At 44.3% G+C, this 22,367-nt stretch overlaps 1 protein-coding gene across 5 annotated transcripts in view; it reads right to left on the reverse strand.

Moving 5' to 3' along the window:
* Window positions 1-381: 381 nt before the first annotated feature.
* Window positions 382-22,367, reverse strand: part of LOC115195756 (SWI/SNF-related matrix-associated actin-dependent regulator of chromatin subfamily D member 3) — a 49,669-nt gene continuing 27,683 nt past the window's right edge. For 2 of the 5 annotated variants that reach the window (XM_029755965.1, XM_029755963.1), the window contains exons 2-14: window positions 17,929-18,119; window positions 15,955-16,044; window positions 14,394-14,436; window positions 12,886-13,008; window positions 9,906-10,028; window positions 8,678-8,773; window positions 6,872-6,973; window positions 5,614-5,775; window positions 5,277-5,374; window positions 4,659-4,851; window positions 3,909-4,031; window positions 3,732-3,833; window positions 382-3,420 (exon numbers count right to left, since the gene is read on the reverse strand). In XM_029755965.1, the coding sequence (XP_029611825.1) occupies window positions 3,367-3,420; window positions 3,732-3,833; window positions 3,909-4,031; window positions 4,659-4,851; window positions 5,277-5,374; window positions 5,614-5,775; window positions 6,872-6,973; window positions 8,678-8,773; window positions 9,906-10,028; window positions 12,886-13,008; window positions 14,394-14,436; window positions 15,955-16,044; window positions 17,929-18,119 (1,500 nt within the window). In that variant the 3' untranslated portion in view covers window positions 382-3,366. The remainder of the gene's footprint in view (window positions 3,421-3,731; window positions 3,834-3,908; window positions 4,032-4,658; window positions 4,852-5,276; window positions 5,375-5,613; window positions 5,776-6,871; window positions 6,974-8,677; window positions 8,774-9,905; window positions 10,029-12,885; window positions 13,009-14,393; window positions 14,437-15,954; window positions 16,045-17,928; window positions 18,120-22,367) is intronic. The other 3 variants (XM_029755964.1, XM_029755966.1, XM_029755967.1) reach the window with 3 other exon arrangements.

Here is a 22,367-nt window from a genome sequence, read left to right on the forward strand (position 1 = left end):
TTGTCTGCCATCTCAAAATGACGTCTCGCTCATGCGAGGACTGCTAGAAGTGTTACTCCCTTCTGACTTTTATCAGTCAGCTTATTGGCAAAAATGTAAGTGTTCTACCTCTCACCAAAGCCGAAGACTATTTGTCCCAGTACTGTATGAAGGTGTTTTTAGACTAAGCTACACATTGATAGATATAGCCCCCTGGGTAGCTGGATTCCATTTCATTTGAAACATATGAAATATAGCAGAGTCCACCTCTGGTCTTTCCAATTGGATGTTTCTAGGAGACATATTTAGACCATTGATCAGCATGAAAAATCTAAACATTTGATCTTCGGATAAGGCCCATCCCCCCTGACTTAGCAATAAACCACACATTGCAGACCTGACGGCATTTACAAACTTTGGCAAGCGCTTCTTTATTTACATCCAGGCTGTCTCACTGAGTCACAGCTGTAGTTTCATCATTTCATTTTTCTATTTTTTACTAGCTTTTTTTTGTTGTTGTAGAATGGGGTAACCCAACACATTTGCACAAGTGAGAGCTATATCTCCATGGTGGTGACCAACAGACAAAATGGTGTAGCAGTGGAAAGAGGAACATGGGCACTCCTCACAAAGTCATGCACAGAAACTGCGGTTACCACCTATCCATTCAGGTAGACCAATATCAACGCTTTTAGTCAGAGAGAGAGAGAGAGGAGAGAGAAGAGAGAGAGAGAGAGTGGAGCACACAGTTTAGGTACAGTCTATAGTCAGATGACACCAGGTTTCCGTTGTGTCAGACTGAGAGGGCGTCCGTGAGTTGTAGTTTCTAAAAAGCCCAGAAAGGGGAGCCCTACAGTCAACAATGCTCCATGACTGCCAACCATACAAGACCAATCTGGGTCAAACACAAGTATTGATTGACACATAATTGAATACAACAACGATTATGCTCCCTTGCTTGGTGCGGTTGAAATACACGTAACCTGTAGTAACAAAAACTCTTATGCTGATAACATCTATGCTGGTTGGGTAGCGCACAGGTTTTTAGCAAATGTTCAGTAAAGGCCCCTTCAACATGGACATTGTGTCAAATCCATTGCTCTCCAGATCCACTTCCATGCATTTGTGAGAGTATTTACATGTTCCGTTTTAAATGTATCAAACCTGTCCATGCAGCATGCATAGGTCTTTAAGAAATCCAACCTCTTTGTTTATGCTGAGTTAGGTCTCAGCTATGTTGAAAATGTCGACACAAAAGAGATGTTACATGGACACAATTTTGATGTGACTGAACCTTACAGAAGACAGCAGCGTTGACTTCATATCAGAAAACGGATTTCTGAGAAGGCTTCTCCCAATCGCAAGCACAAAACTACTGTAGAAGGGCACAGAACTGAGTTGCTGTGGAAGTTGGTTCAAGAGATGGGCGTTCCCAGTGGGTGGGGAGAGGGGGAGGTATCATCACTCTCAGCATTACATTTTGTGGTTCTGCCCTATTAAAACTCAACAAGAAGGGCCTAAAATAACCGTCCCCTACACCCTTCCCCCAAGTGTACACAGAGGGACACTAGCGTCCCTGTCCTACAGCTTTAAACGTATGGACCCCGATCCTTCCCACCGCATGTCCCGCCCTTCACTGAACCAAACACACCGACACAAACAGTGCTCTCCCTGAAGAAAAAAAACAAAACAGATTTACATTCAGAGGTTTCCTTTAAAAACGTTGTCATATTCACCCTTGTTCAATGGCAACTGGTAACGTAGCGTTATCGGGTTTAGACAAAATCACGGTAATCGTTATTAATTGTCTATTTTAACCATTCTAATACTCTTCATCGAGACCTTTGGTGACTCTGTCAAAACGTCCAAGGACAAAATACTGTCAGACAGATCCACTTGAGACAGGTAGTTCACAATAGATGTTAACAAAAAAAAATACAATGAACAAAGACCTATTTCCCCATTCATTTCGAACAAAATAATTACTAAAAGTTTCAGGCCAACATTTGTCAGGCTGCATTTTCACTGCCCGCCCCATGATTCTTCAACATAGGAAATGTCGGTTACTCTCACATCATATCCCAAAATGTGTCCTTCGTTAACATTAAAAACACTGATTTGAGCACTGAGAGGGTTCTGTAGCTAATACTGTTCCCAAACATGACTTTTTGTACAGTTATTACGACGGCACAATGAGCCCCTGGAATACATATCTGTCTAAAATAGCAACACAAACATTTAACCACTAACGTTAAACCATTTTGCACGGTAATTTACTGCGGTCAAGAAGTGCCTTCAGGGGGACAAGTCTGTCTGGGTGCTCTGCGTTACAGAGAGTTAGTCTGGGTAAAAACATGCAGGCTGTCCTGGCTCTAAGGCGCCACGCTGTGGCCGCCAAGTGTTACTACGTTACTTCGCCTTGTGCCCTACCGTTACCTCCTCGCGTTAACGTCCATCTTCTACGGTCAACTGATATAAGTCTTATTCATCCTTGTCCCTTTTAACTTTAATCTGATGGAATATATTCGTTTATACAGAGATCTACTTTTACAGTTACATTGTTTAAGGGAATTACGGTAGAAAGGTGGGGAAAAAATTAACTCATCTTAGATTGGGTCTTGATTAGTTAATAATGAGGGGAAATCTCATTCATGAAAGCTGCCTTCCTTGAACAAGTTAATTTTTTAAATGACAGACCTCAACATTTGGGCTTCAGAAGGGAAATTAGCCCAGTCCCCCGACCCGTTACTTCAAACAGTAATCTCTTCATTCTGCTGGTGTACATTTGGTTCCACACATCAAAAAACACACATGCACACTTGGAGCATATTGCTCACATGAACAACACCACTAATGATACACTAAAACAATGGGCACAATCCACTGTGTGTGAGTCAAGACACTTGAAACATTGGGTTTACAAACGACCACTTTGGGCTCATCCGAATGAGACGCAGTGGGCCACTATGACTCAGCAGGAAAGTCCATCTGGTTGAGATGAGAAGGCTCTAAAACAGTGATCGTTCTGCAGGCAGCTGGTACAATGACTTCTAGTCTCTATGGAAAGACAGTGACATGCTGGTGGGTTCTAAGTGGTCGACATTAAAAGCAACCCACTGTGTTAGGGTTCTTTCGAGAAACAAAATGTCCGCCGAAGGCCTGTGGTCGCGGGAGTGTGGAGAGAGATGTTCGGTCAGTCAGAGCTGAACAGATTGAGGGCCGTTTTTTTTTTTGTTGGGACACATGCAATTGGGGGATGGGCAAGAGGTCAGTTCCCTAGCGATTAAAAAAACGAACAAACACAACACACAAAAACACAGGTCTGGGGTCAGATGAAGAGTGCAGAGAGAGAGAGAGAGAGAGAGAGAGACGTCCTTGACAGGGCGTTTAGGTGTTCCTCACAGCCAAGGCCTGCTCCAACTCCTGTCTCCTCTGCTGGATCTGTGAGAGGGTAGAGTGGAAGGATGCCATCACCACCACACACACACAGAAACAACCCGGGCCTCAATACACCCGAGGTCGATTCGCAGTATCAATCAATTTGTAAGAAGGGGTTATTTAAATAAAGTTGGATTGCTTGTGTTACACAGTTGTGGTAAGACCAGTGTAACAGAGCAGGCACAGCTTCAAAGCTAAAAGATGACTATTCCACGCTGATCTCGATACCCAGTTTGTGTTCCTACTTGGACGTGGTGTTGTGGGAGTTGTTAAAAGGTTTTTTAAAAGGTGCAGCGTTTGACGTGTCTCCTCACCTTGCTGTAGAAGTAACGACTGACGGCTTCCTGGGACCAGGGCTCGTGGTAAAACTCCGCCCTCCTCTCCTCCTCCGGGTTCCCCACCACGTCCGTCATCAGCTGCAGCCAATCAGAGAGCCTGGTTAGTCATACCGTGTGTGTGTGCGCGTATGTGTGTGTGTGTGTGGCCCTCACCTTCAGGTCTCTGCTCTGGGACTTTAGCCAGTCCTGGATGTAGCCCTTAGGATCCCTGGAGAAGCTGAGCATAAAGTCCCTCTGGATCTTCAACTGGTTGATGGACTCGATGGTTTCGTGGATCTAAAGGATTCGTAATGATCACCGGTGTCAAGAGGACAGCTTTACACATATCCGCTTTAAGCATATGACAACGACTCTCCAACGTCAATACACACATTTCTTTGAGTCACTGCGGTTCCCCCCCCCTCCCCCGAATATAAATTCAGACTGAGTAAGAAACGGTGGCGGCGGTGTGAAGGGTGTCGAGGCTTTTCACACAGGAACACGAAGCCACGACACCTTGGCGTCACACACAGTGTAAAGATAGATTTGCGGGAACAACAATCCTGCTCCCGACACCTCGGCTTTTCCCTACACTGCCATTTATACCGGTGCGATAAATGGTTACCCACGGCGTGCGTAAAAGTGTTAGCAAGAGTTAGGGTGAATTCAATTCCAGTCAATTCAGAAAAGGAACAAAATTCAATTTCCAAATTTGGCCCATTGAAAAGTATTAAAGAGAATTGGAATTGGAATTTCAGCGTTGAAATGGAATTGACCTCAACCCTGGCGATTGCATGTCCGGCGACGAGATTCTCCGGGACAATCAGATAAAACTGTATCCAACAGAGTCAAACCGCTCTGAACTCTAATTCACATGTAACTCACGGTACTTAGTCGTCCCGCATCTCCGCAATGTAAATCTACCTTAAAGGTCATCTTGGGTAATTGTGATTGGCTATCCTTCTTGTGTGGTTGTCCCACCTTGTTGTCCAGTGAGGCGATCTCCTGCTGGTTGGCGGTGGAGAGCAGGAAGCTGCTCATCTGGCTCTTCAGGGGGTCCTCCACCTCCACGTCGATGTCATAGCACGCCGTCTTCTTCTGGTCGTTAGGGTCCACGCTGTAGGAAGGAGGGGGGGGATGATGGTGAGAAGACTTTCTGAGGTTGTTGGCAGTACTTCAAATGTGATACACTTTTTATTGCATTTTTTTTATTTAACCAGGTAAGACCAATGAAAAGGTTGGGAGGCAAAAATGCTGGTGGTCTTTCTGTATCTTACCAGTATTCTTGCCTCCCAGGCTAGCCTTTTAACTTGTATTGTATTATCTGCCCTTTGGGACGGCATTACCTGTGAAACACTGTGCCCACATTCTTATTTTATAGCATTTCAAAATGTATTCATCTGCTGGATTTTTCATACTGTATCTCTCAACTTCTTGTTGTTGAAAGAATTGATACTTTTTCTTCGTGCCGCCTTTTATGACCAGGCATTCACCCTTAAAACCAGGGATTTGTCAGGTAGGTGTTGAGTCTGATCTGCTCACCTGATGACGTGGTTGATGACGATGGGGTCAGGGGGCAGGAGGAGGTTGGTGAGACGCTGGGGGATCTCCGAGAACTTGAGCCGCGGGCAGTCAAAGATCTGAGAGGGAGACAGTAACATCTCAGAATAAAGGCCTAGCACCAGAGATGGGGAAATGTGTGTCCCCCAAATGGCACCATAGTACCTATTTAGTGCACTACTTTTGGCCAGGGTCCATAGGGCTCCAATGGGGTAGTGCACCTTATAGGGAATATGGTGCCATTTGGGACGTAGGCAACAAAATGCAACAGCTAACAGGTAACACAGTAACAGAGGAGAACTAGAAGAGTGTCGTCTACCTGCTGAAAGTACTTGTCACAGTTGATGTACTCCTTGTCGTGGGAGTCCTGCAGCTTGTTGGTCTTGACGTACTGCCACAGGGCCTGGATGATACAGGAGCGGGTCTGGGTGTGGATACCCAGCAGGCGAGCAAGACGAGGGTCCAGCTTGAACTGGGGGGGCTGGGGAGAGGTCAGAGAACACCATCAGTACTAGCCCAGACAGGAACTAGGAGCCTCAGACAGGAACTAAGAACCTCACACAGGAACTAAGAACCTCACACAGGAACTAGGCGCCTCACACAGGAACTAGGCGCCTCACACAGGAACTAGGCGCCTCACACAGGAACTAGGCGCCTCACACAGGAACTAGGAACCCCAGACAGGAACTAGGAACCCCAGACAGGAACTAGGAACCTCAGACAGGAACTAGGAACCTCAGACAGGAACTAGGAACCTCAGACAGGAACTAGGAACCTCAGACAGGAACTAGGAACCTCAGGCAGGAACTAGGAATCTCAGGCAGGAACTAGGAACCTCAGGCAGGAACTAGGAGCCTCAGACAGGAACTAAGAACCTCACACAGGAACTAAGAACCTCACACAGGAACTAGGAGCCCCAGACAGGAACTAGGAACCCCACACAGGAACTAGGAACCCCAGACAGGAACTAGGAACATCAGGCAGGAACTAGGAACCTCAGGCAGGAACTAGGAACCTCAGACAGGAACTAGGAACCTCAGACAGGAACTAGGAACCCCAGGCAGGAACTAGGAACCCCAGGCAGGAACTAGGAACCTCAGACAGGAACTAGGAACCTCAGACAGGAACTAGGAACCTCAGACAGGAACTAGGAACCCCAGACAGGAACAATTACAACTGCCAGATGACAGCTGCTTTGCGGACACGTTTGACACACTTCTGAATAGCTTTTAGCCTCATGTACTACTTTCTAGGAAAGCACACGAGTGGACAGCAATGTGAATACCCACTGGGCAAAAACTGGTTGAATCAACATTGTTTCCACGTCATTTCAACCCCAAAATTCAATGTGATGACGTTGAATCAACGTGGAAAATGTATTGAATTGGCAAAAAGTCATCAACGTAAGAGATATTCATTTTTTTCCCGACCCAACTTTTAACCTAAATCCAATGACAGGGTGAGGTGGCATTTTTGGTTGAATTCAAGTTACCTGACAACTCAACCAAATGTAAATCAAAACTAGACGTTGAACTGATGTCTGTGCCCAGTGGGTAGTGTCTCTATGGCGCCCTCACCTGGTAGTCTAGCATTAGCAGCAGTGTGCAGCGCACGCTCACGTCCCCTGGCCTCTTCACCTGGAAGCCGTCCGTCTCCTGGGTGGTGGGAGTGCGGTGCCACTAGCAGGAAACACAGAGACAAAAACTCCACCTTGAACACTACCTACAGGCACCGGCCACGGACTTCCAGAACATTCTGAATGTGTACATACAAACGTGCACACAAAGACGATAAAAGAATACAAAACCAAAATGTGTACACTTTCAACGAGCAGCCTTGCTCTCGACCCTTTGAGTTTGTTGTCTTTTGGAAGGCTGAATCGCTGTAAAAGAATAGATCATGCATGGCGTGGTAAGGAACTGAGTGAACTACCAAGACAGCAGAGGGTTGATCATTTGTTTCTGCAGAGTCGCTAACTCATATGTTGGCATTCAAAAGGAAATGATGGTCAGATTGAAAATGACAATCTGCAGAGATATTTTGTAACCTAACAAGAGCATGAGCTTATCAAGTTAAGACTGTACCCTACCCAAATGAAACCTCTATTTGGCATTACAGTCGTTACGATTACATTTTGTCCTCTGTTATCCGGGTCTCAAACCCTCCCTGGTATTTTTATCTATGTGGAAATGTTAGTTGAGTCTGCATCTTACCTTCGCTTTACTGGTCAGCAGCTGAAAAGAAAAACACTTCAAGTTCCCTGCGTTTCAGTGCATCGTAGCCACTTAGCATGCAACACCGGGAAAGACCTGGGAATGTTTTTCTAGTTCTTTACCCACTAACTCAATGTAGGGTTTACTCAAGTACGTTTTCATAATTGTGTTGTGGTACTTCAGGATCGTGAAACATTTCCTTAAAACGGACAGATTCATTCAAGCAAAGATTTATCTCTGCCGTTTATCCTTGCTAAAATATTCGAAGGTATTCTCTAAAGGTAGGAAACCTTGAGAAGTACTCTTACTTCTACCACTTAATTAAGCATTTTGTCAATTCATAACACATCCCGCAGTGCTGTGTGAACTTGATTCCGGTGGCAAAAAAAACAGGATCTCTCTCCAAACCATGTTTTTACAATTCAAAGGTCACAGAATTGTATGGTTGGAATCCCAGACACCATTCTCTGGTAGAATCTTCATTCTCTGATAAAGTGGATTCCTCGAAATCCTAAACCCATTTAATGCTCAAATTAGATGTCATAAACTCGCTATATGAGAGTAATGAGCTCTATATGACTGGCTGTGTTTTCTACTGTAACAGATCTGTTATCGGATGATGGCATCAGCCAGCTAACTGAACAGTGATGTCAGGTCTTCCAGTAGCCAACAATACCAAAATAGGCTAAATATATGAGAATAGTGTATTTCTTTTCTCTGAATCATAACTAAATACAAACCATCTGGTATCACTAAACCACACATGTAGCCAATGGCCTAATCTTGTACAGCGGGAGTGCAGGAATATTGTGAGCTGCATTGTAACTAAAGATACAATGCCAAAAGTATTTTGTGGTTAAAAAGACTACGGTTAACCCCTCGTTTGCCCAAAACCTGCTGAACAGATCTGGATGAGGCTGAATGGCGGGACCATAGAATTAGAATGAATAGAACGGACATCTCCATTCAGGTTAATTATGCCATAATGGGTGGACTGGGGGGGAGGGGTGAAAGCAGTAAAGCACTTCGTGACTCCAAAAAAGAAAAAGGCATTCCATTCTCATTCTATTTCTATGGACGGGACACAGACAGGGTAGAGGAGACGAGAGCGAGACGAGAGAGGACAGAGGGTTGTGTACGGTCGGTGGTCATCGGGGAACATGAACTCACCTCTACCAGGTGGTTGTCAGGACCATACAGGTCTTTGTCTAGCTCGATCACCAGGCTCTTGAAGAACGAGGAGAATTTCCTCTTCAGCTTCCCAGGCTATGAAACAAAGAGGTGGCGAGTTAGTTTAACATGGACGGAACATTTGGGCTGACGTGAAGATTTGAAGAGTGTAACAAGCAAAAACTCTCTCTCACACACACACACGCACGCAAGCACACACACACACACGGGCAAACATGTCTATATTGTGGATAGGGTTTCCCCCCTTTGTAAACCAGTTTGATGTAGTCTGACACGGTCTGTTTCCTGGCTGCTGAACATCAGTTTCTGGGAGTGATTCCAACTAAACCACTACGAAGACCTGTCCAACACCTGCCTTAGAGAACTTGATATATACCGTTGTCATTGACTATAGCAACATTTCTTGGACACCAAAGCAGTGATGTCATTGTATCTACTGTAAGCCCTAGGGGGCGGCCAAAGACGTAGAAGGACACCACATACAATGTGAAAACAGGATATTCTCATGGTCTTCTCCCTTAAAAGCTGATTCCAAATATTTGTGGGCTCTAAAACCTCAAAATGGCTGTGAAATGACAACCCCCGCCTTGAAACTGATGAGAGCATTTGAGTCGAGCCACCACTTGAAGTCGAGCTAACTCTGCAAAAGCAATCTATATGGTCATCTTGCTTTTCCTGCCCCAGGCATAATCTGTGTAAACATTTTGCGAAACATTGATCATTCCTCCGAAGGTCTAACTAACCAAACAACTCTTGCTGCTGACTGAAGTGGCCCGACGGTGGAGTTGTGGACATATGTTAGAACTATACAAGACTGTCGTACATTACTGTGGGGCAAACGCACCACAAAGCGGCTCTTGGATCAAAGCTAGCAATTTTCATACTTGGTTGAAGGATTAAGGCATGGTCTGTTTTTATTAAGGAATTTCACTGTGGTCAAAAGTAATTTTAACCAACCATGCTGCCACATTCAAATACCAACCCCCAGAAAAAATGTCCTCAGGAGAAAATGAAATTGACTTAGTGGTAAGGATACAGTTGAAAAATAACCGTTCATAACCACCAACATCCATAGAGGAGACTTTACAATAAGAGGAAAATTGGAACTAAACAAAATCAAAAGGATAATATCGCTGAATCAAACAAATCAGTGATGATGAATTAATACAGTGGCATTGCATTGTACTACATGAAGTAGTGCACTCACATCATCCAGCAGCTTCCCCTCAACCCGCAGCTCCCATGATGCAATGCTGCCGTCTGAGTCGTCAGCGTCGGGCTTGGCAGGGTTGAAGGTGTTGGAGATGTACAGCCTCAGTTTACGCTTTTGCTGTCAACACAAACAAAAAGACACGGTTGGAACCAGCAGTGGTTTCTCTACACATCAGTCTTGGCACTTTGGTACGAGTACAGCGCATTCGGAATGTATTCAGACTCCTTCCCCTTTTCCACATTTTATTACCTTATTCTAAAATGTATTAAATGACGTTTTTTCCTCATCGATCTACACACAATACCCCATAATGGCAAAGTGAAAACAGGTTTTTAGATTTGGTTGCAAATGTTTCAAAAAGAATAATAAAGAAATATCTTATTTACATAAGTATTCAGACCCTTTGCGATGAGACTCGAAATTGAGCTCAGGTGCATCCTGTTTCCATTGATCATCCTTGAGATGTTTCTCCAACTTGATTGGAGTCCACATGTGGTAAATTGAATTGATTGGACATGATTTGGAAAGGCACACACCTGTCTATATAAAGGTCCCACAGTTGACAGTGCATGTCAGAGCAAAAACCAAGCCATGAAGTCGAAGGAATTGTCCGTAGAGCTCAGAGACAGGATTGTGTCGAGGCACAGATCTGGGGAAGGGCACCAAAACATTTCTGCAGTATTGAAGGTCCCCAAGAACAAAGTGGCCTCCATCATTCTTAAATGGAAGAAGTTTAGAACAACCAAGACTCCTCCTAGAGCTGGTGGCCCGGCCAAACTGAGCAATTGGGGGAGAAGGGCCTTGGTCACTCTGACAGAGCTTTAGAGTTCCTCTGTGGAGATGAGAGAACCTTCCAGAAGGACAACAATCTCTGCAGCAGTCCACCAACTGGCCTTTATAGTAGAGTGGCCAGATGGAAGCCACTCCTCAGTAAAAGGCATATGACAGCCCGCTTGGAGTTTGCCAAAAGGCACCTAGAGACACTCAGACCAAAAGAAAGAAGATTATCTGGTCTGATGAAACCAAGATCGAACTCTTTGGCCTGAATGCCGAGCATCACGCCTGGAGGAAACCTGGCACCATCCCTATGGTGAAGCATGGTGGTGGCAGTATCATGCTGTGGGGATGTTTTTCAGCAGCAGGGACTGGGAGACTAGTTAGGATCGAGGGAAGATGAACAGAGCAAAGTACAGAGAGATCCTTGATGAAAACCTGCTCCAGAGTGTTTAGGACCTCAGACTGGGGTGAAGGTTCTTCTTCCAACAGGACAACAACCCTAAGCACACAGCCAAGACAACACAGGGGTGGCTTCGGGACAAGTTTCTGAATGTCCTTGGGTGGCCCAGCTAGAGCCCGGCCTTGAACCCGATTGAACATCTCTAGAGAGACCTGAAAATAGCTGTGCAGCGACGCTCCCCATCCAACCTGACAGAGCTTGAAAGGATCTGCAGAGAAGAATGGGAGAAACTCCCCAAATACAGGTGTGCCAAGCTTGTACCGTCATACCCAAGAAGACAAGGCTGTAATTGCTGCCAAAGGTGCTTCAACAAAGTACTGAGTAAAGGGTCTGAATACTTATGTAAATGTTATATTTCAGTTAAAAAATATATAGAGATTTGCTAAAAATCCTAAAAACCTGTTTTTGCTTTGTCATTATGGTACTATGTGTAGATTGATGAGGGGGAAAAAAACGATTTAATTAATTTTATAATAAGGCTGTAACGTAATAAAAGTCAAGGGGTCTGAATACTTTCTGATTGCACTGTATGTACCAGTATCGTAATGATTTACATAAACTGAAGAGTAAAGTATAGTAAACTATACAGTATAGTGTAGTGTATAGTATAGTACATAGTATGTATGTAAAGTATAGCATAATATATTATACCGTGTTGGGGAAGCTACTCTGAAAATAGTTTACCAAGCTACCAATTACTTCACACTGGAAGAAGTTAAGATACACTCAAGCTAACTTTAAGACAAATATAGTTTACTTAACTAAAGTTACTTTTAAAAAAGTAGTTTACTACATCCAAACTACTTCATGAAAAACAATCATATGTAAATCTGACTACAAATCGCAAGAACAGATCACTTTGGGGTTATATGTTATCAGAATGTGAAATTTAGCCTATTAAACCCAGAAGTGAGAATTAGGCAGGTCTGATGCAAAAAAGAAAATAAATGATTGCCTATTCCACCCATATTTTATTTTTGCACAAAAAGTAGTGTGTAGTTCCAGTAGTTAGCTACACCTCTACATGGCAAGGAAGTAATTAACTACTGAAAACACTACCAAGATTTGTATTTAGTTCAACTACCATCAAGCTACTGGAAAATGTAATTGAATTACTTGTTGAACTACATGTAGTTCACTACTCCCCAACACTGATAGTAAAGTATAGTATTCACTGAGTGTACTAAACATTAAGAATATCTTCCTAATATTGAGTTGCACCCCCAACCCCCCTTTCCCCTCAGAACAGCCTCAATTCGTCGGGGGCATTGATTCTACAAGGTGTCGAAAGCGTTCGACAGGGATGCTGGCCAAAGTTGACTTCAATGCTTTCCACAGTTGTGCCAAGTTGGCTTGATGTCCTTTGGGAGGTGGACCATTCTTGATACACACGGGAAACTGTTGAGCGTGAAAAACCCAGCAGCGTTGCAGTTCTTGCCACAAACCGGTGCAGCTGGCATTTAGTACCACACCCCGTTCAAAGGCACTTCAAACTTTCGTCTTGCCCATTCACCCTCTGAATAGCACACATACACAATCCATGTCTCAATTCTTTAACCGGTCTCCTCCCCTTTATGTACACCGATTGAAATAGATTTAACAAGTGACATCAATGGAAGGGATCATAGCTTTCACCTGGTCAGTCTATGTCATGGAAAGAGCAGGTGTCCTTAATGTTTTGTACACTCAGTGTACTATAGTACTGTAGTGAGATACTTTAGGCCTATGATTTGTTACCTTCATGGGTCTCTTCAGCGCTTCCTGGATGTCCACCCGTTTACGCATAATGGTCTGGTCCAGCTTACGTTCAAAGGCCAACAGGTCCATGTAAGCCTGGGACTCCGGGACCAGCTCACGGATCTAATCGGGGGGGTTAACAAGAACCAATTATTTCAGTTAGTATCTCTGACAGACCACACAGTATACTGTATCATGTCCAATGCTATACCTCTTTAGATAATTTTTTTTAACTTTAGCTATTATCCAGTAAAATTGCACAGAAAAAATGCTCAATATGACAATAAGTTGTGGCATTGAGTTATATGTTTGAGCTTTGGTTTCATTAAGGCACGTTAAGACATCCTGCCATCGAAGCATGTCTGGTGTCTGCAATGCAGATGAATTCTCACAAGCCAATATTTTCCCCAAAAAATATTTTCGTCCTTCTCTAACAGAAGGAGTGACACCTAATGAAGGTGACAGAGCCGGCAGTAGTGCCTACAGGACCTGTGACTGCCCAGCACCCCTCACTAATTGGTGCACCAATCCAGCATTTAGTGCTGCTAAGTCCGCATTTTAAATGCAGAGGGTGCAGCAGAGCCAACCCAACCCGCTCCTACCCAACCCAACCCGCCCCTTACCCAACCCGCCCCTACCCTCCCTGAGGGAGTTGGCACACTGCCAAGGCTGCTTACCAAACTGGGCACAGGCTCCCAGACTCTCCCACTGCATTACCCCCTCCCTCGCTCTTCCTCTCCATCTCTCTACCTGTCTCTCCCTTCATTGTTCCCTCGACCATCTCATTTCTTCTCTATCTGCATGTCTGTCTGTCGCCAGGTTGAGGTGTGGCGCAGACAGAACGCAGTGGCCGACATTCCCTGTCCCTGAGTCATCGCTGTGGTGCCCGAGTCCTGCAGGCTATCGCCATTCCCCGTGTCTGGCTTGTGTCACGATAAGACCCACAGACTACAGAGACGCCTATACGAGTACTATGGGGCTCCGGTCCACGGTCACCAGCAGCAGCCGTTTACAAAATCACTGGCCAACCAACGCACCCCCAGGCTGGGCCGGGCTGAGACAGGGCAGGGGATGCAGGGAGGGGGAGAGCGGAGGCTGTGGCTCAGGCAGGGAGAGGACAGCGGCTCACCGTAGGGTTTCTTTTGCCCTGACTGGGACCACACGCAGGACGCGCCCTCACCTGTGGAGAGAACACGTGCCCGCTCCACTGCCTCGTACGCTGTGTCACAGTCGCTCCGTTCCCCATCAGTCTATTGATTGTTCCATTGGGGAAAATATGATGAACAATTGAAAAAGCGGCGCCCACCGCCGAGCCCCGTGCCAAGCCTCTGATCACCCGGGGCGTCTCCCTTCGCTCCATTTCTAAACAACACATAATCATCTGCCCCTCCAAGCCCTCAGATCAAAAACACACACGCGCTTTTTTTCCCTATTCAACAGAGAATCGATAACTGCGCACACAAACAATCGGGTAACGGGGGGGGGAAGCAAAATATATGCAGTCTCACCCTCTGTGGAAGAATCTTGTCTGCCATTTTCCTTCTCTTGGCGCTAGAGAGGGAGAGAAAGACGGAGAGAAGAAGGAAAACGAGAGCATGTTACTATGGTGACTGATAGTGTAGCGCCCAGGCCATCTGCTGGGCCACATCCAGCACCCCAGTGTCCCAGCTGTGTGTGTGTGTGTGTGTGTGTGTACGCAATGCGGATGTGTGTATGTGTTTTCGGGGGGGGGATCCAGCGGAGGCAGGAGTACGGTATGCACACCTGGAGGGCAGGCACCAGTGGCATTCAAAGTGGCACATCAAAAACCTCATGCACTAACCTCTCATGACTTCAATGAGTCTAGACATCTCTTCATTGATAGATGGTGTGTATGTTCATTAGTGAGTTCTGGCTCCTATGCCAACTGTGGCTCACTCCGGAGCCCGAATTTGCTATGTGACCACCAATGACAATGCTTCCGAACCCGGCTTTCTTCTTTCCGGTGAGAAAAAAAAAAAAAAACAGTTGCCTATTACCTTTCAGCAGCTCACAGACTTGTCAAATTCTTTGGGTATGAAAAAGTATTGAAAATGTATGGAGAGATATTTCAATTTCCTGTCTTGGACAACATTGTTACGACACCTGACGGGTTACTTATCATGGGTCCACGCTAAGGCAAATGAGGTGTGCTGGTTTGGTTTAGATGCCTTCAGGCTCGACTTGGCTGTCTTGGTAGCGTCTGCAGCTGCAGCCTGTGCCTCCTCAGTGAACTTTGGCTTACATGCTTTTGTTATTTTTTATTATTTTTTTTTTTACAAATCGTTTATCCCCGAAACAGTCATGCGTTGTTAATATTGGGCCCAGACACTGATTTGAGAGAACAAGTTTGAAATAGTATACAGTGTCATGGGTTTGTACTCTCTCAAGCTCCTCTGTATATCTGGTTCGAGTCCAAGGGAAGCCATTTTGGAAGCGTTTAGTACACCATAGGACAGAGACGGACATGTATAATCGAACGGTTTGGGATAGATATAGTGTGAGGAAATGGGAGTGCTGTCAAACTGTATTAGACATTGGTATACCAGCAGGGACCTGATTCTCACTCAGAAATCTTTTAACGGGGTAGGGCGAAAGAATGACGGTTTGTTAACAGGCCAAATAGTCAAACACATTAGAGCAATATCGGGGTCTGGGTTACATTTCAAAGGGATCTGAGGGTCTTAAACTGGGAACCAGTCTAGAGATCACATCTTGGCAAAACAGAAAAAGGTGTAGTTGATCGGAGAGGTTAGGATATCCTTTGGTGTTCAGCTGACATCCCTAAAAGAGACAGTATAATTTGTTCCCATCATGCCATGCTTCAATCTACAGCATGCATCAGCACATTCTGATATACCATTATGAACACCTGGTTATGCTTTCCTCATGGGGGAGACAAACACAGGGGTTTGTTTGGGGTTACATGTGGAGGTGGGGTGACCGTGCCTACACTAGGAAGTGCTAGGGTCAGGGGGATAGGGCAGGGGGGGGGGGGGGGCGAGAAAAAACGTGTGAAAAAAACAGACATGCAGCAGAATATACTCCTACTTTGATCCGAGCGTTGGATCTGATTGGGCATCTCTCATGTCCATCTGCCTCGCTGGCATCTCATTGGCTCCAGGGAATCCCACTGGCTTCCTAAGGGTTGATGGGATTTGAAGGTGGTCCGATTAGAGAGGTTGGTTGGTGTGGCAACACACTGGTTGCAGCAAGCAGGATGCCTGTACTGAGGGACACACTCGGTGGTCCTCTGTGCATGTATGTGAATGGGTGCGTTAGTATAGGTGCAAGTGTTTCGGTAGTATGTACAGGCAGCAGTGTCGGGGGGGTGGGGTGCATCTGTGTGCATGCACACACACACAAAGTGAGAGAGGAGGACATAGTGGATCCTGGTTAAATCGGTGGATCTGGGCGTCTCATTGGACGCTTGTCCAGCGAGGAAGGTTCTCATTGGACCATGGGGAATCATGCGTCACTCACTTCAGTGTTTCAGTGTTTAAAACGGCACATTAATAACAGGCAGACACACTGCTAATAAACACACTGGGACAAAGACACAGAGTAGCACACAGAGGAAAAGTGACAAGAGAAGCAGTGAAAACGCCCCGTCTACGGTTCTGGATCCAGGTAGTATTGATGAAAGTAGCTTGTGGGCAAACTGGACATATATGAACACTTCTATGTAGGCAGTGGGCTTTCTCTGTAGAGTTGAATATCTGTGGTGGTGTAGCTGCACTTGAAACTTTTTTTACGACTCAGTATGGACTGTCCTATAACTCTCAGCCAAAACACCCAGCCTACTGTCTAATGTATATACTGCAAAAAAAGTAGCACCTTAAAACTGATATTTGACAACTACACAAAACTATTTCTAGCATCTATGTACATTTACATTTCAACACGGGCTATTTTTCGAAGCACTGGCAGGTTTGTGTGGGTAGGAAAGTTCTGGCTCCACACGGCGGGCTCACGTGGGTCTCGGCAATAGCCATATGGTCTCAATGACACTGCAAACGCAGGTGGCTGTGCTCTGCTGGGCAGTTGACTGGGGAGGAGGCCGTCGACTGCCAGAGGACAAGCATACACTTTTCCCAGAGAGAGTGTCACCCACTGGGTCACCCCGGGCCATCGATCAGGCAGGGCCCGCCACAGGGAGGGAGCCATGAAGGTGGGGGGGGGACACACAGGACAACATTTCCCTGGCCCTTGTTTGACAAGGCTGCTTAATTGTGAGTGGATCAATTGCACTGCAGAGAGAAGAGTGCATATTGATCTACTCTCTAGGAACCATACCTGGCTAAATCACCTCCCGCACAAATGACTCACGAGTCATAACTGTTGGTCTAGATGTGAAGCACAGCACACTCTGTGGCTGCTCATGGGATAGACTGACCTGTTATGATTATTATTGGGATAGACTGATTTGTTATGATTATTATTGGGATAGACTGACTTGTTATGATTATTATTGGGACAGACTGACTTGTTATGATTATTATTGGGATAGACTGACTTGTTATGATTATTATTGGGATAGACTGATTTGTTATGATTATTATTGGGATAGACTGATTTGTTATGATTATTATTGGGACAGACTGACTTGTTAAGGGGGAGACAACGCATTACATCCCAGAGCCCAGGTCAGCTCTCATTCTCAGGAGTGTAGATGGTAGACAAATATATACCACGCCTGCTAACAGCTAACAGACCACAAAACAGACTGAAGACAGCAGTCATCCATTGGCTAAACTCAACCGCTCAATGTGGACGAAAGGGGCGAGCAGTGTCAGATACAGTAGTGGTTGCAGTACCAAAGCAAGCATAAGGGGGAGCCCACACAGAGATACTCACAGCACGACAGGAGTGACAAACACTCAGTCTGATAGATGCAGGCGGTGAATTGCAGATGTTACACACAGAAACATGGGGAAAAACCAGGGCTAGGGGACAAACCACAGACACAGAGCCATGCAGTGGTTGACAGGGGACAGGGGGTTGGATCTTGGCCGCGTGACTCACTTTCTGGCCCGGTTCTGGACGTTCTGCTGTTGCTGGACCTGCTGGGAGGGGGCAGGTCTCTTGCGGCTGGGCTCCATGACCGGGGCAGGCAGGCCGGGCCGCACCGCGGGGCTCCCACCGAACGGGGGTCCGGGGGGGCCCATGGGAGCACCCTGGTGGGGCATCCTCGCTCCAGACGGCATTCCAGGACGCTACGGAGAGGCGATGGGAGACACGGGTTAGTTCCTGCACATATCAAATACACAGACATCCTGGTTCGGTAAGTAGTGTACATTCATATGATTGGACTGTATCAGGTGTTTTAATGAAGGGCTGGAACAAAAGCCTGTACATACTGATGCCTTCCAGGATTAGGGTTAGGGTTCCAGGACCAGGAGTGGGAACCCCTGGTTCATTTCCTAGCCCAGGTGCAATTTACTCCAGTGATTCCGTTAATAAGACATCGAATGAATGAAATCAAGTCTCATTGTATTAATGTGTGTTGATTCCTTTTTCACTCTCTCATCTCTAATTCTTGGTGATAGAAAGAACACTCAAAACATATTGTGAAGAAAGGGCCAACAGTGTTTCCTAACACGCACACACACACACACACACACTCACTCACACCTGCTGGGACATTAGACTGAAGCCAAATGTCAAAACGGCTAACAATGTAGCCTGTGTGTGTGCTGTTGTGTCTGATGCCCGGGCCCCCCACTAGCAGAGAGAGGCCTGCCTGGCAACCTTGTGAGTCCTGGGAACAGCTGGGTGGCCCAACACCTGTGGCCGTCTGTCTGTTGGTCAGGCTGTCTATCTGTCCCATGGCAACAGCTGTTGTCCCAGGAAAAAGGCTCTGCTCGATGCCTCAGCGAACTATCTGACTAGAGATGGAATCAAAATGGAGGGGAAAGAAATGTAACCCAAAGAGCTGCCCAATAAGAAAAGAGATCCCAAATAGCTACCCGAAGAGAGGAGAGTTCTGTGCAACAAGCATGGGAGAAAATACAAAGAAACGTGGTTCTCTCTCGGTTCTGTTACGACATCAACGCTCCATGAGATTAGAAAATCAAATCACTACATTTCCTAATATGGTATTTCCCTAAAATTGTTGACATGCCATTTGAGACTGTGGTAAAGCCAACAAAACTACAAAGGAAACACTACCTCATTTTAAGAGGACAATGTATGCCAATTCTAATAACTGATTTTGCTTTTCTGTGCGGTTAATATTGTATTATAATATCCATTCCACAAGGAGGAAATGTGTCACATTGGTTTTCACTGCATGAGGCTAATAACCTATCAGGGTTGGGGAGTAACAGATTACATGTAAGGGATTACAAAAACCGGTAACTGTAATCCATTACGTTACCAGCAAAAATGTTGTAATCAGATTATAGATACTAGATGATTACTTCGAGGATTACTTTTAATTTCAGAAAGGAGGTTTGCCGAATAAAAAGATCTTTGAACCATCTCTGTTTTCTCAATGACATTCAAATCAGCATTGAAAAAAGGCACAAGTTTAAGTTTGTTCCACCTGAGCGAGTCTGACCACAAGTCAGAGACCACTATGATAACACACCAAATGGGTTTGATGGATCGTGGGAAAAGAGCAGGAATAGGCTTTTGTAGGCTACAGTCCAAGCTATGTCTTCCAATGATACGACTGCTGTCGGCCAAAGATTATCCAACTTGAATAAAGGCTTGGAGGTAACGATGACAGCAGAGTGTTGTCTACGGCGATACGGATATCACTTATTATTCTTATCTACATAGCGCATTGATGTGAGTCACACTGCTACTCTCTCGTTTAGCTATTTGCGCCTTACGGATTGTGGTTGTTGTGGATGGCTGTTCACAAATCTAAATGTGTATTTGAACATTAATAATGGTTGGATTTAAGAAGTTTAAGCTGCCAATCAATCGCTGCACAGTGGGGATCCCAGCCTATGGAATAAAAGTGGGGCTTTTATTGCTCATTCTAATTCATGCTGATATTGATTTTTTAATCCACAGGTCTAATGGACACATGCTCAAACTCGCACGCTTTTGATAGACTTAAAAGGGGCAATCTGTAGTTGCTACATCCATTTTTGGACTTAATATATATATATATATATATATATATATATATATATATATATATATCCATTGATTCTTGAAGAATATCATTTATAAATGCCTCATGAGCTTAGTTCAACTGTCACACTCCATTAGAACCCAAAATAAGCTTGTTTTTCTCCAATGTTTGTAATCATAAACAAACACTGTATAGCCTCATAACATCGGGTTAAAACAATACTTTTGATATCATGGATGGTCAGTCCTTGCATCCATAGCTCTGTCTATTAATCTGAGAGTGGTTACATTTCTCCAGGCCCACCCCTCAGCTTTTTACCAAAACAGAGGGATTTCTCCTTTAAACAGCTGCATATTATCAAGATATCAAAGTGTCACCAACAAAAAGGTAAACAATAGGCCTATAGCAAATGCAGCATATGGCATTCATTTTTCACATGTAAAAGCGCTTTTCAGTAGTGCACAAAGCATGCCATTCCATGAGAGCAGCATTTATTTTTCAACTCGAAATCAATGAGCCCAATCAGCCCAATCATGACAACAAAATCATAAACAACAGAGTAGAGCTGGCTAATAAATCCTTAGTTTCAGGGTTATGCTCAGGTAAAACAATTTGGCTAATCTATAGTTCCATATTTCCAAATCCTATTCTTGAAGATCAAGGGGTATAACATTTATTGGAATGACTAGAATTCTGATAGACTTTGGTTTTTAATGTAACGATATAATTTAATCGTATTATTATATGTAGTAGAAAGCGATGGGTTAGAATAAGCCTACATAACCAACCCATAAAGTAAAATTTAACATCCATATCTGGCCAGCTATGTAAACTTTAACATAGATTTTTCCTGCAATAGATGTGGTTAATTGGTAACATACATTTTTGTATTCTTCTAATGCCTTTCAAGGGGAAAGTAATCTAAAAGTAACTGAATGTAATCAGATTACGTTACTGTGTTTTAAAAAAAGGTTACGTTACTGATTACAATTTTGGACAGGTAACCAGTAACTGTAATGGATTACATTTAGAAAGTAACCTACCCAAACCTGGAACCTATTCTTACATGCACCTCCTGTCCTGACTCCTTCAATAGCCACTTCTTATTCATAACAAATAGATGAGAGAGGAGGAGCCCTTGTGATCTGGCAAGCAATCACCTTTACACATCCCATATGGTGCCCTATTCCCTATATAGTGCATTACTTTTAACCAGAGCCTTAATAAGAGCCCTGGTTAAAAGTAGTCCATTATATTGGGAATAGGATGCTATTTGGAACCGCAGCCCTAGTCCTATTATCAGTCAGATAGTGAAGATTTTCGTTCCAAAAAGCTATATCCACTAATTTTTCATATTTGTGTTTTTTCATCAGAAATGATTGCATATGGGTACCTTCATGTGTGTGTAAAATATTACTATTCTCAGATTTTTTATTTATAGATTCTAAATGTGTATTAATATAGGGTTTGTTGCAAAACGCTATATAATGTTTGTATCCTGTATATTTTACTGTGATATGTTGTTGTCTCAACTAGCTATCTTAAGGTGAATGCACTAACTGTAAATAGCTTTGGATAAAAGCAGTTGCTAAATGACTTAATGGTAAAATGTAAATATTTGACATACATGTGACAGGTCTCATATTACTGTATTGATTCATTTTTTAAACACTTTTACAAATATTGATGTCACAAATGTACCATTTGTACAGTTCAAATGTAGTTATTTGTTGGACTGTGTAAAACCTAGCATTACCACTTCTCTGAGAGTGAGGCGGATTGACAGCGTTTTGCATCAAAACATTATTTGTCTCTATAAAACGAAACCATCAAGTGATAGATTTCAAACAAATTTCAAACAAGTCTGTCATTGAACAAACCCAAGCCATGATTAGATGGTGAAAAAAAAACACACCAATCTTTTTCAAAGTTCTTTTAAAAGCAAAAGCTTAAATTTACCAACGTTTCTGAAAATGGATATATAGCGTTTTGGAATGAAACTCTTCAAGCGGCTCTGCAGTATGATGCCCTGGTGCCTGTGGAATATGGCGCCTCGCAGAGTAGGAAACTGAGTGACAATGTTACCACATTACTGACCACCACCTTCTTAGTTCTCCTGGGAACAATAACAGACAAAAACACAGTAACAGGCCATACACGACAAGCGGTGTACTGCCAAACAAAATCTCTGGGATTATCTCCTATCACCGATGCTTTATTAAACTAGTGCTTTTGACATTTCTCATTCCCCTGTTGGCGAAAGAGTGCGGGTTTTCAATAGACTAAACTGTTGTGAAAGCAAGATAATCCCAGTTGGTGGGTAATGGGAGAAAAGCTAATATACTGTATGCACATCGACTATCAAAATCAAACA

Source organism: Salmo trutta, chromosome 6 (assembly GCF_901001165.1).
Source record: "Salmo trutta chromosome 6, fSalTru1.1, whole genome shotgun sequence".
Lineage (NCBI taxonomy): Eukaryota > Metazoa > Chordata > Actinopteri > Salmoniformes > Salmonidae > Salmo > Salmo trutta.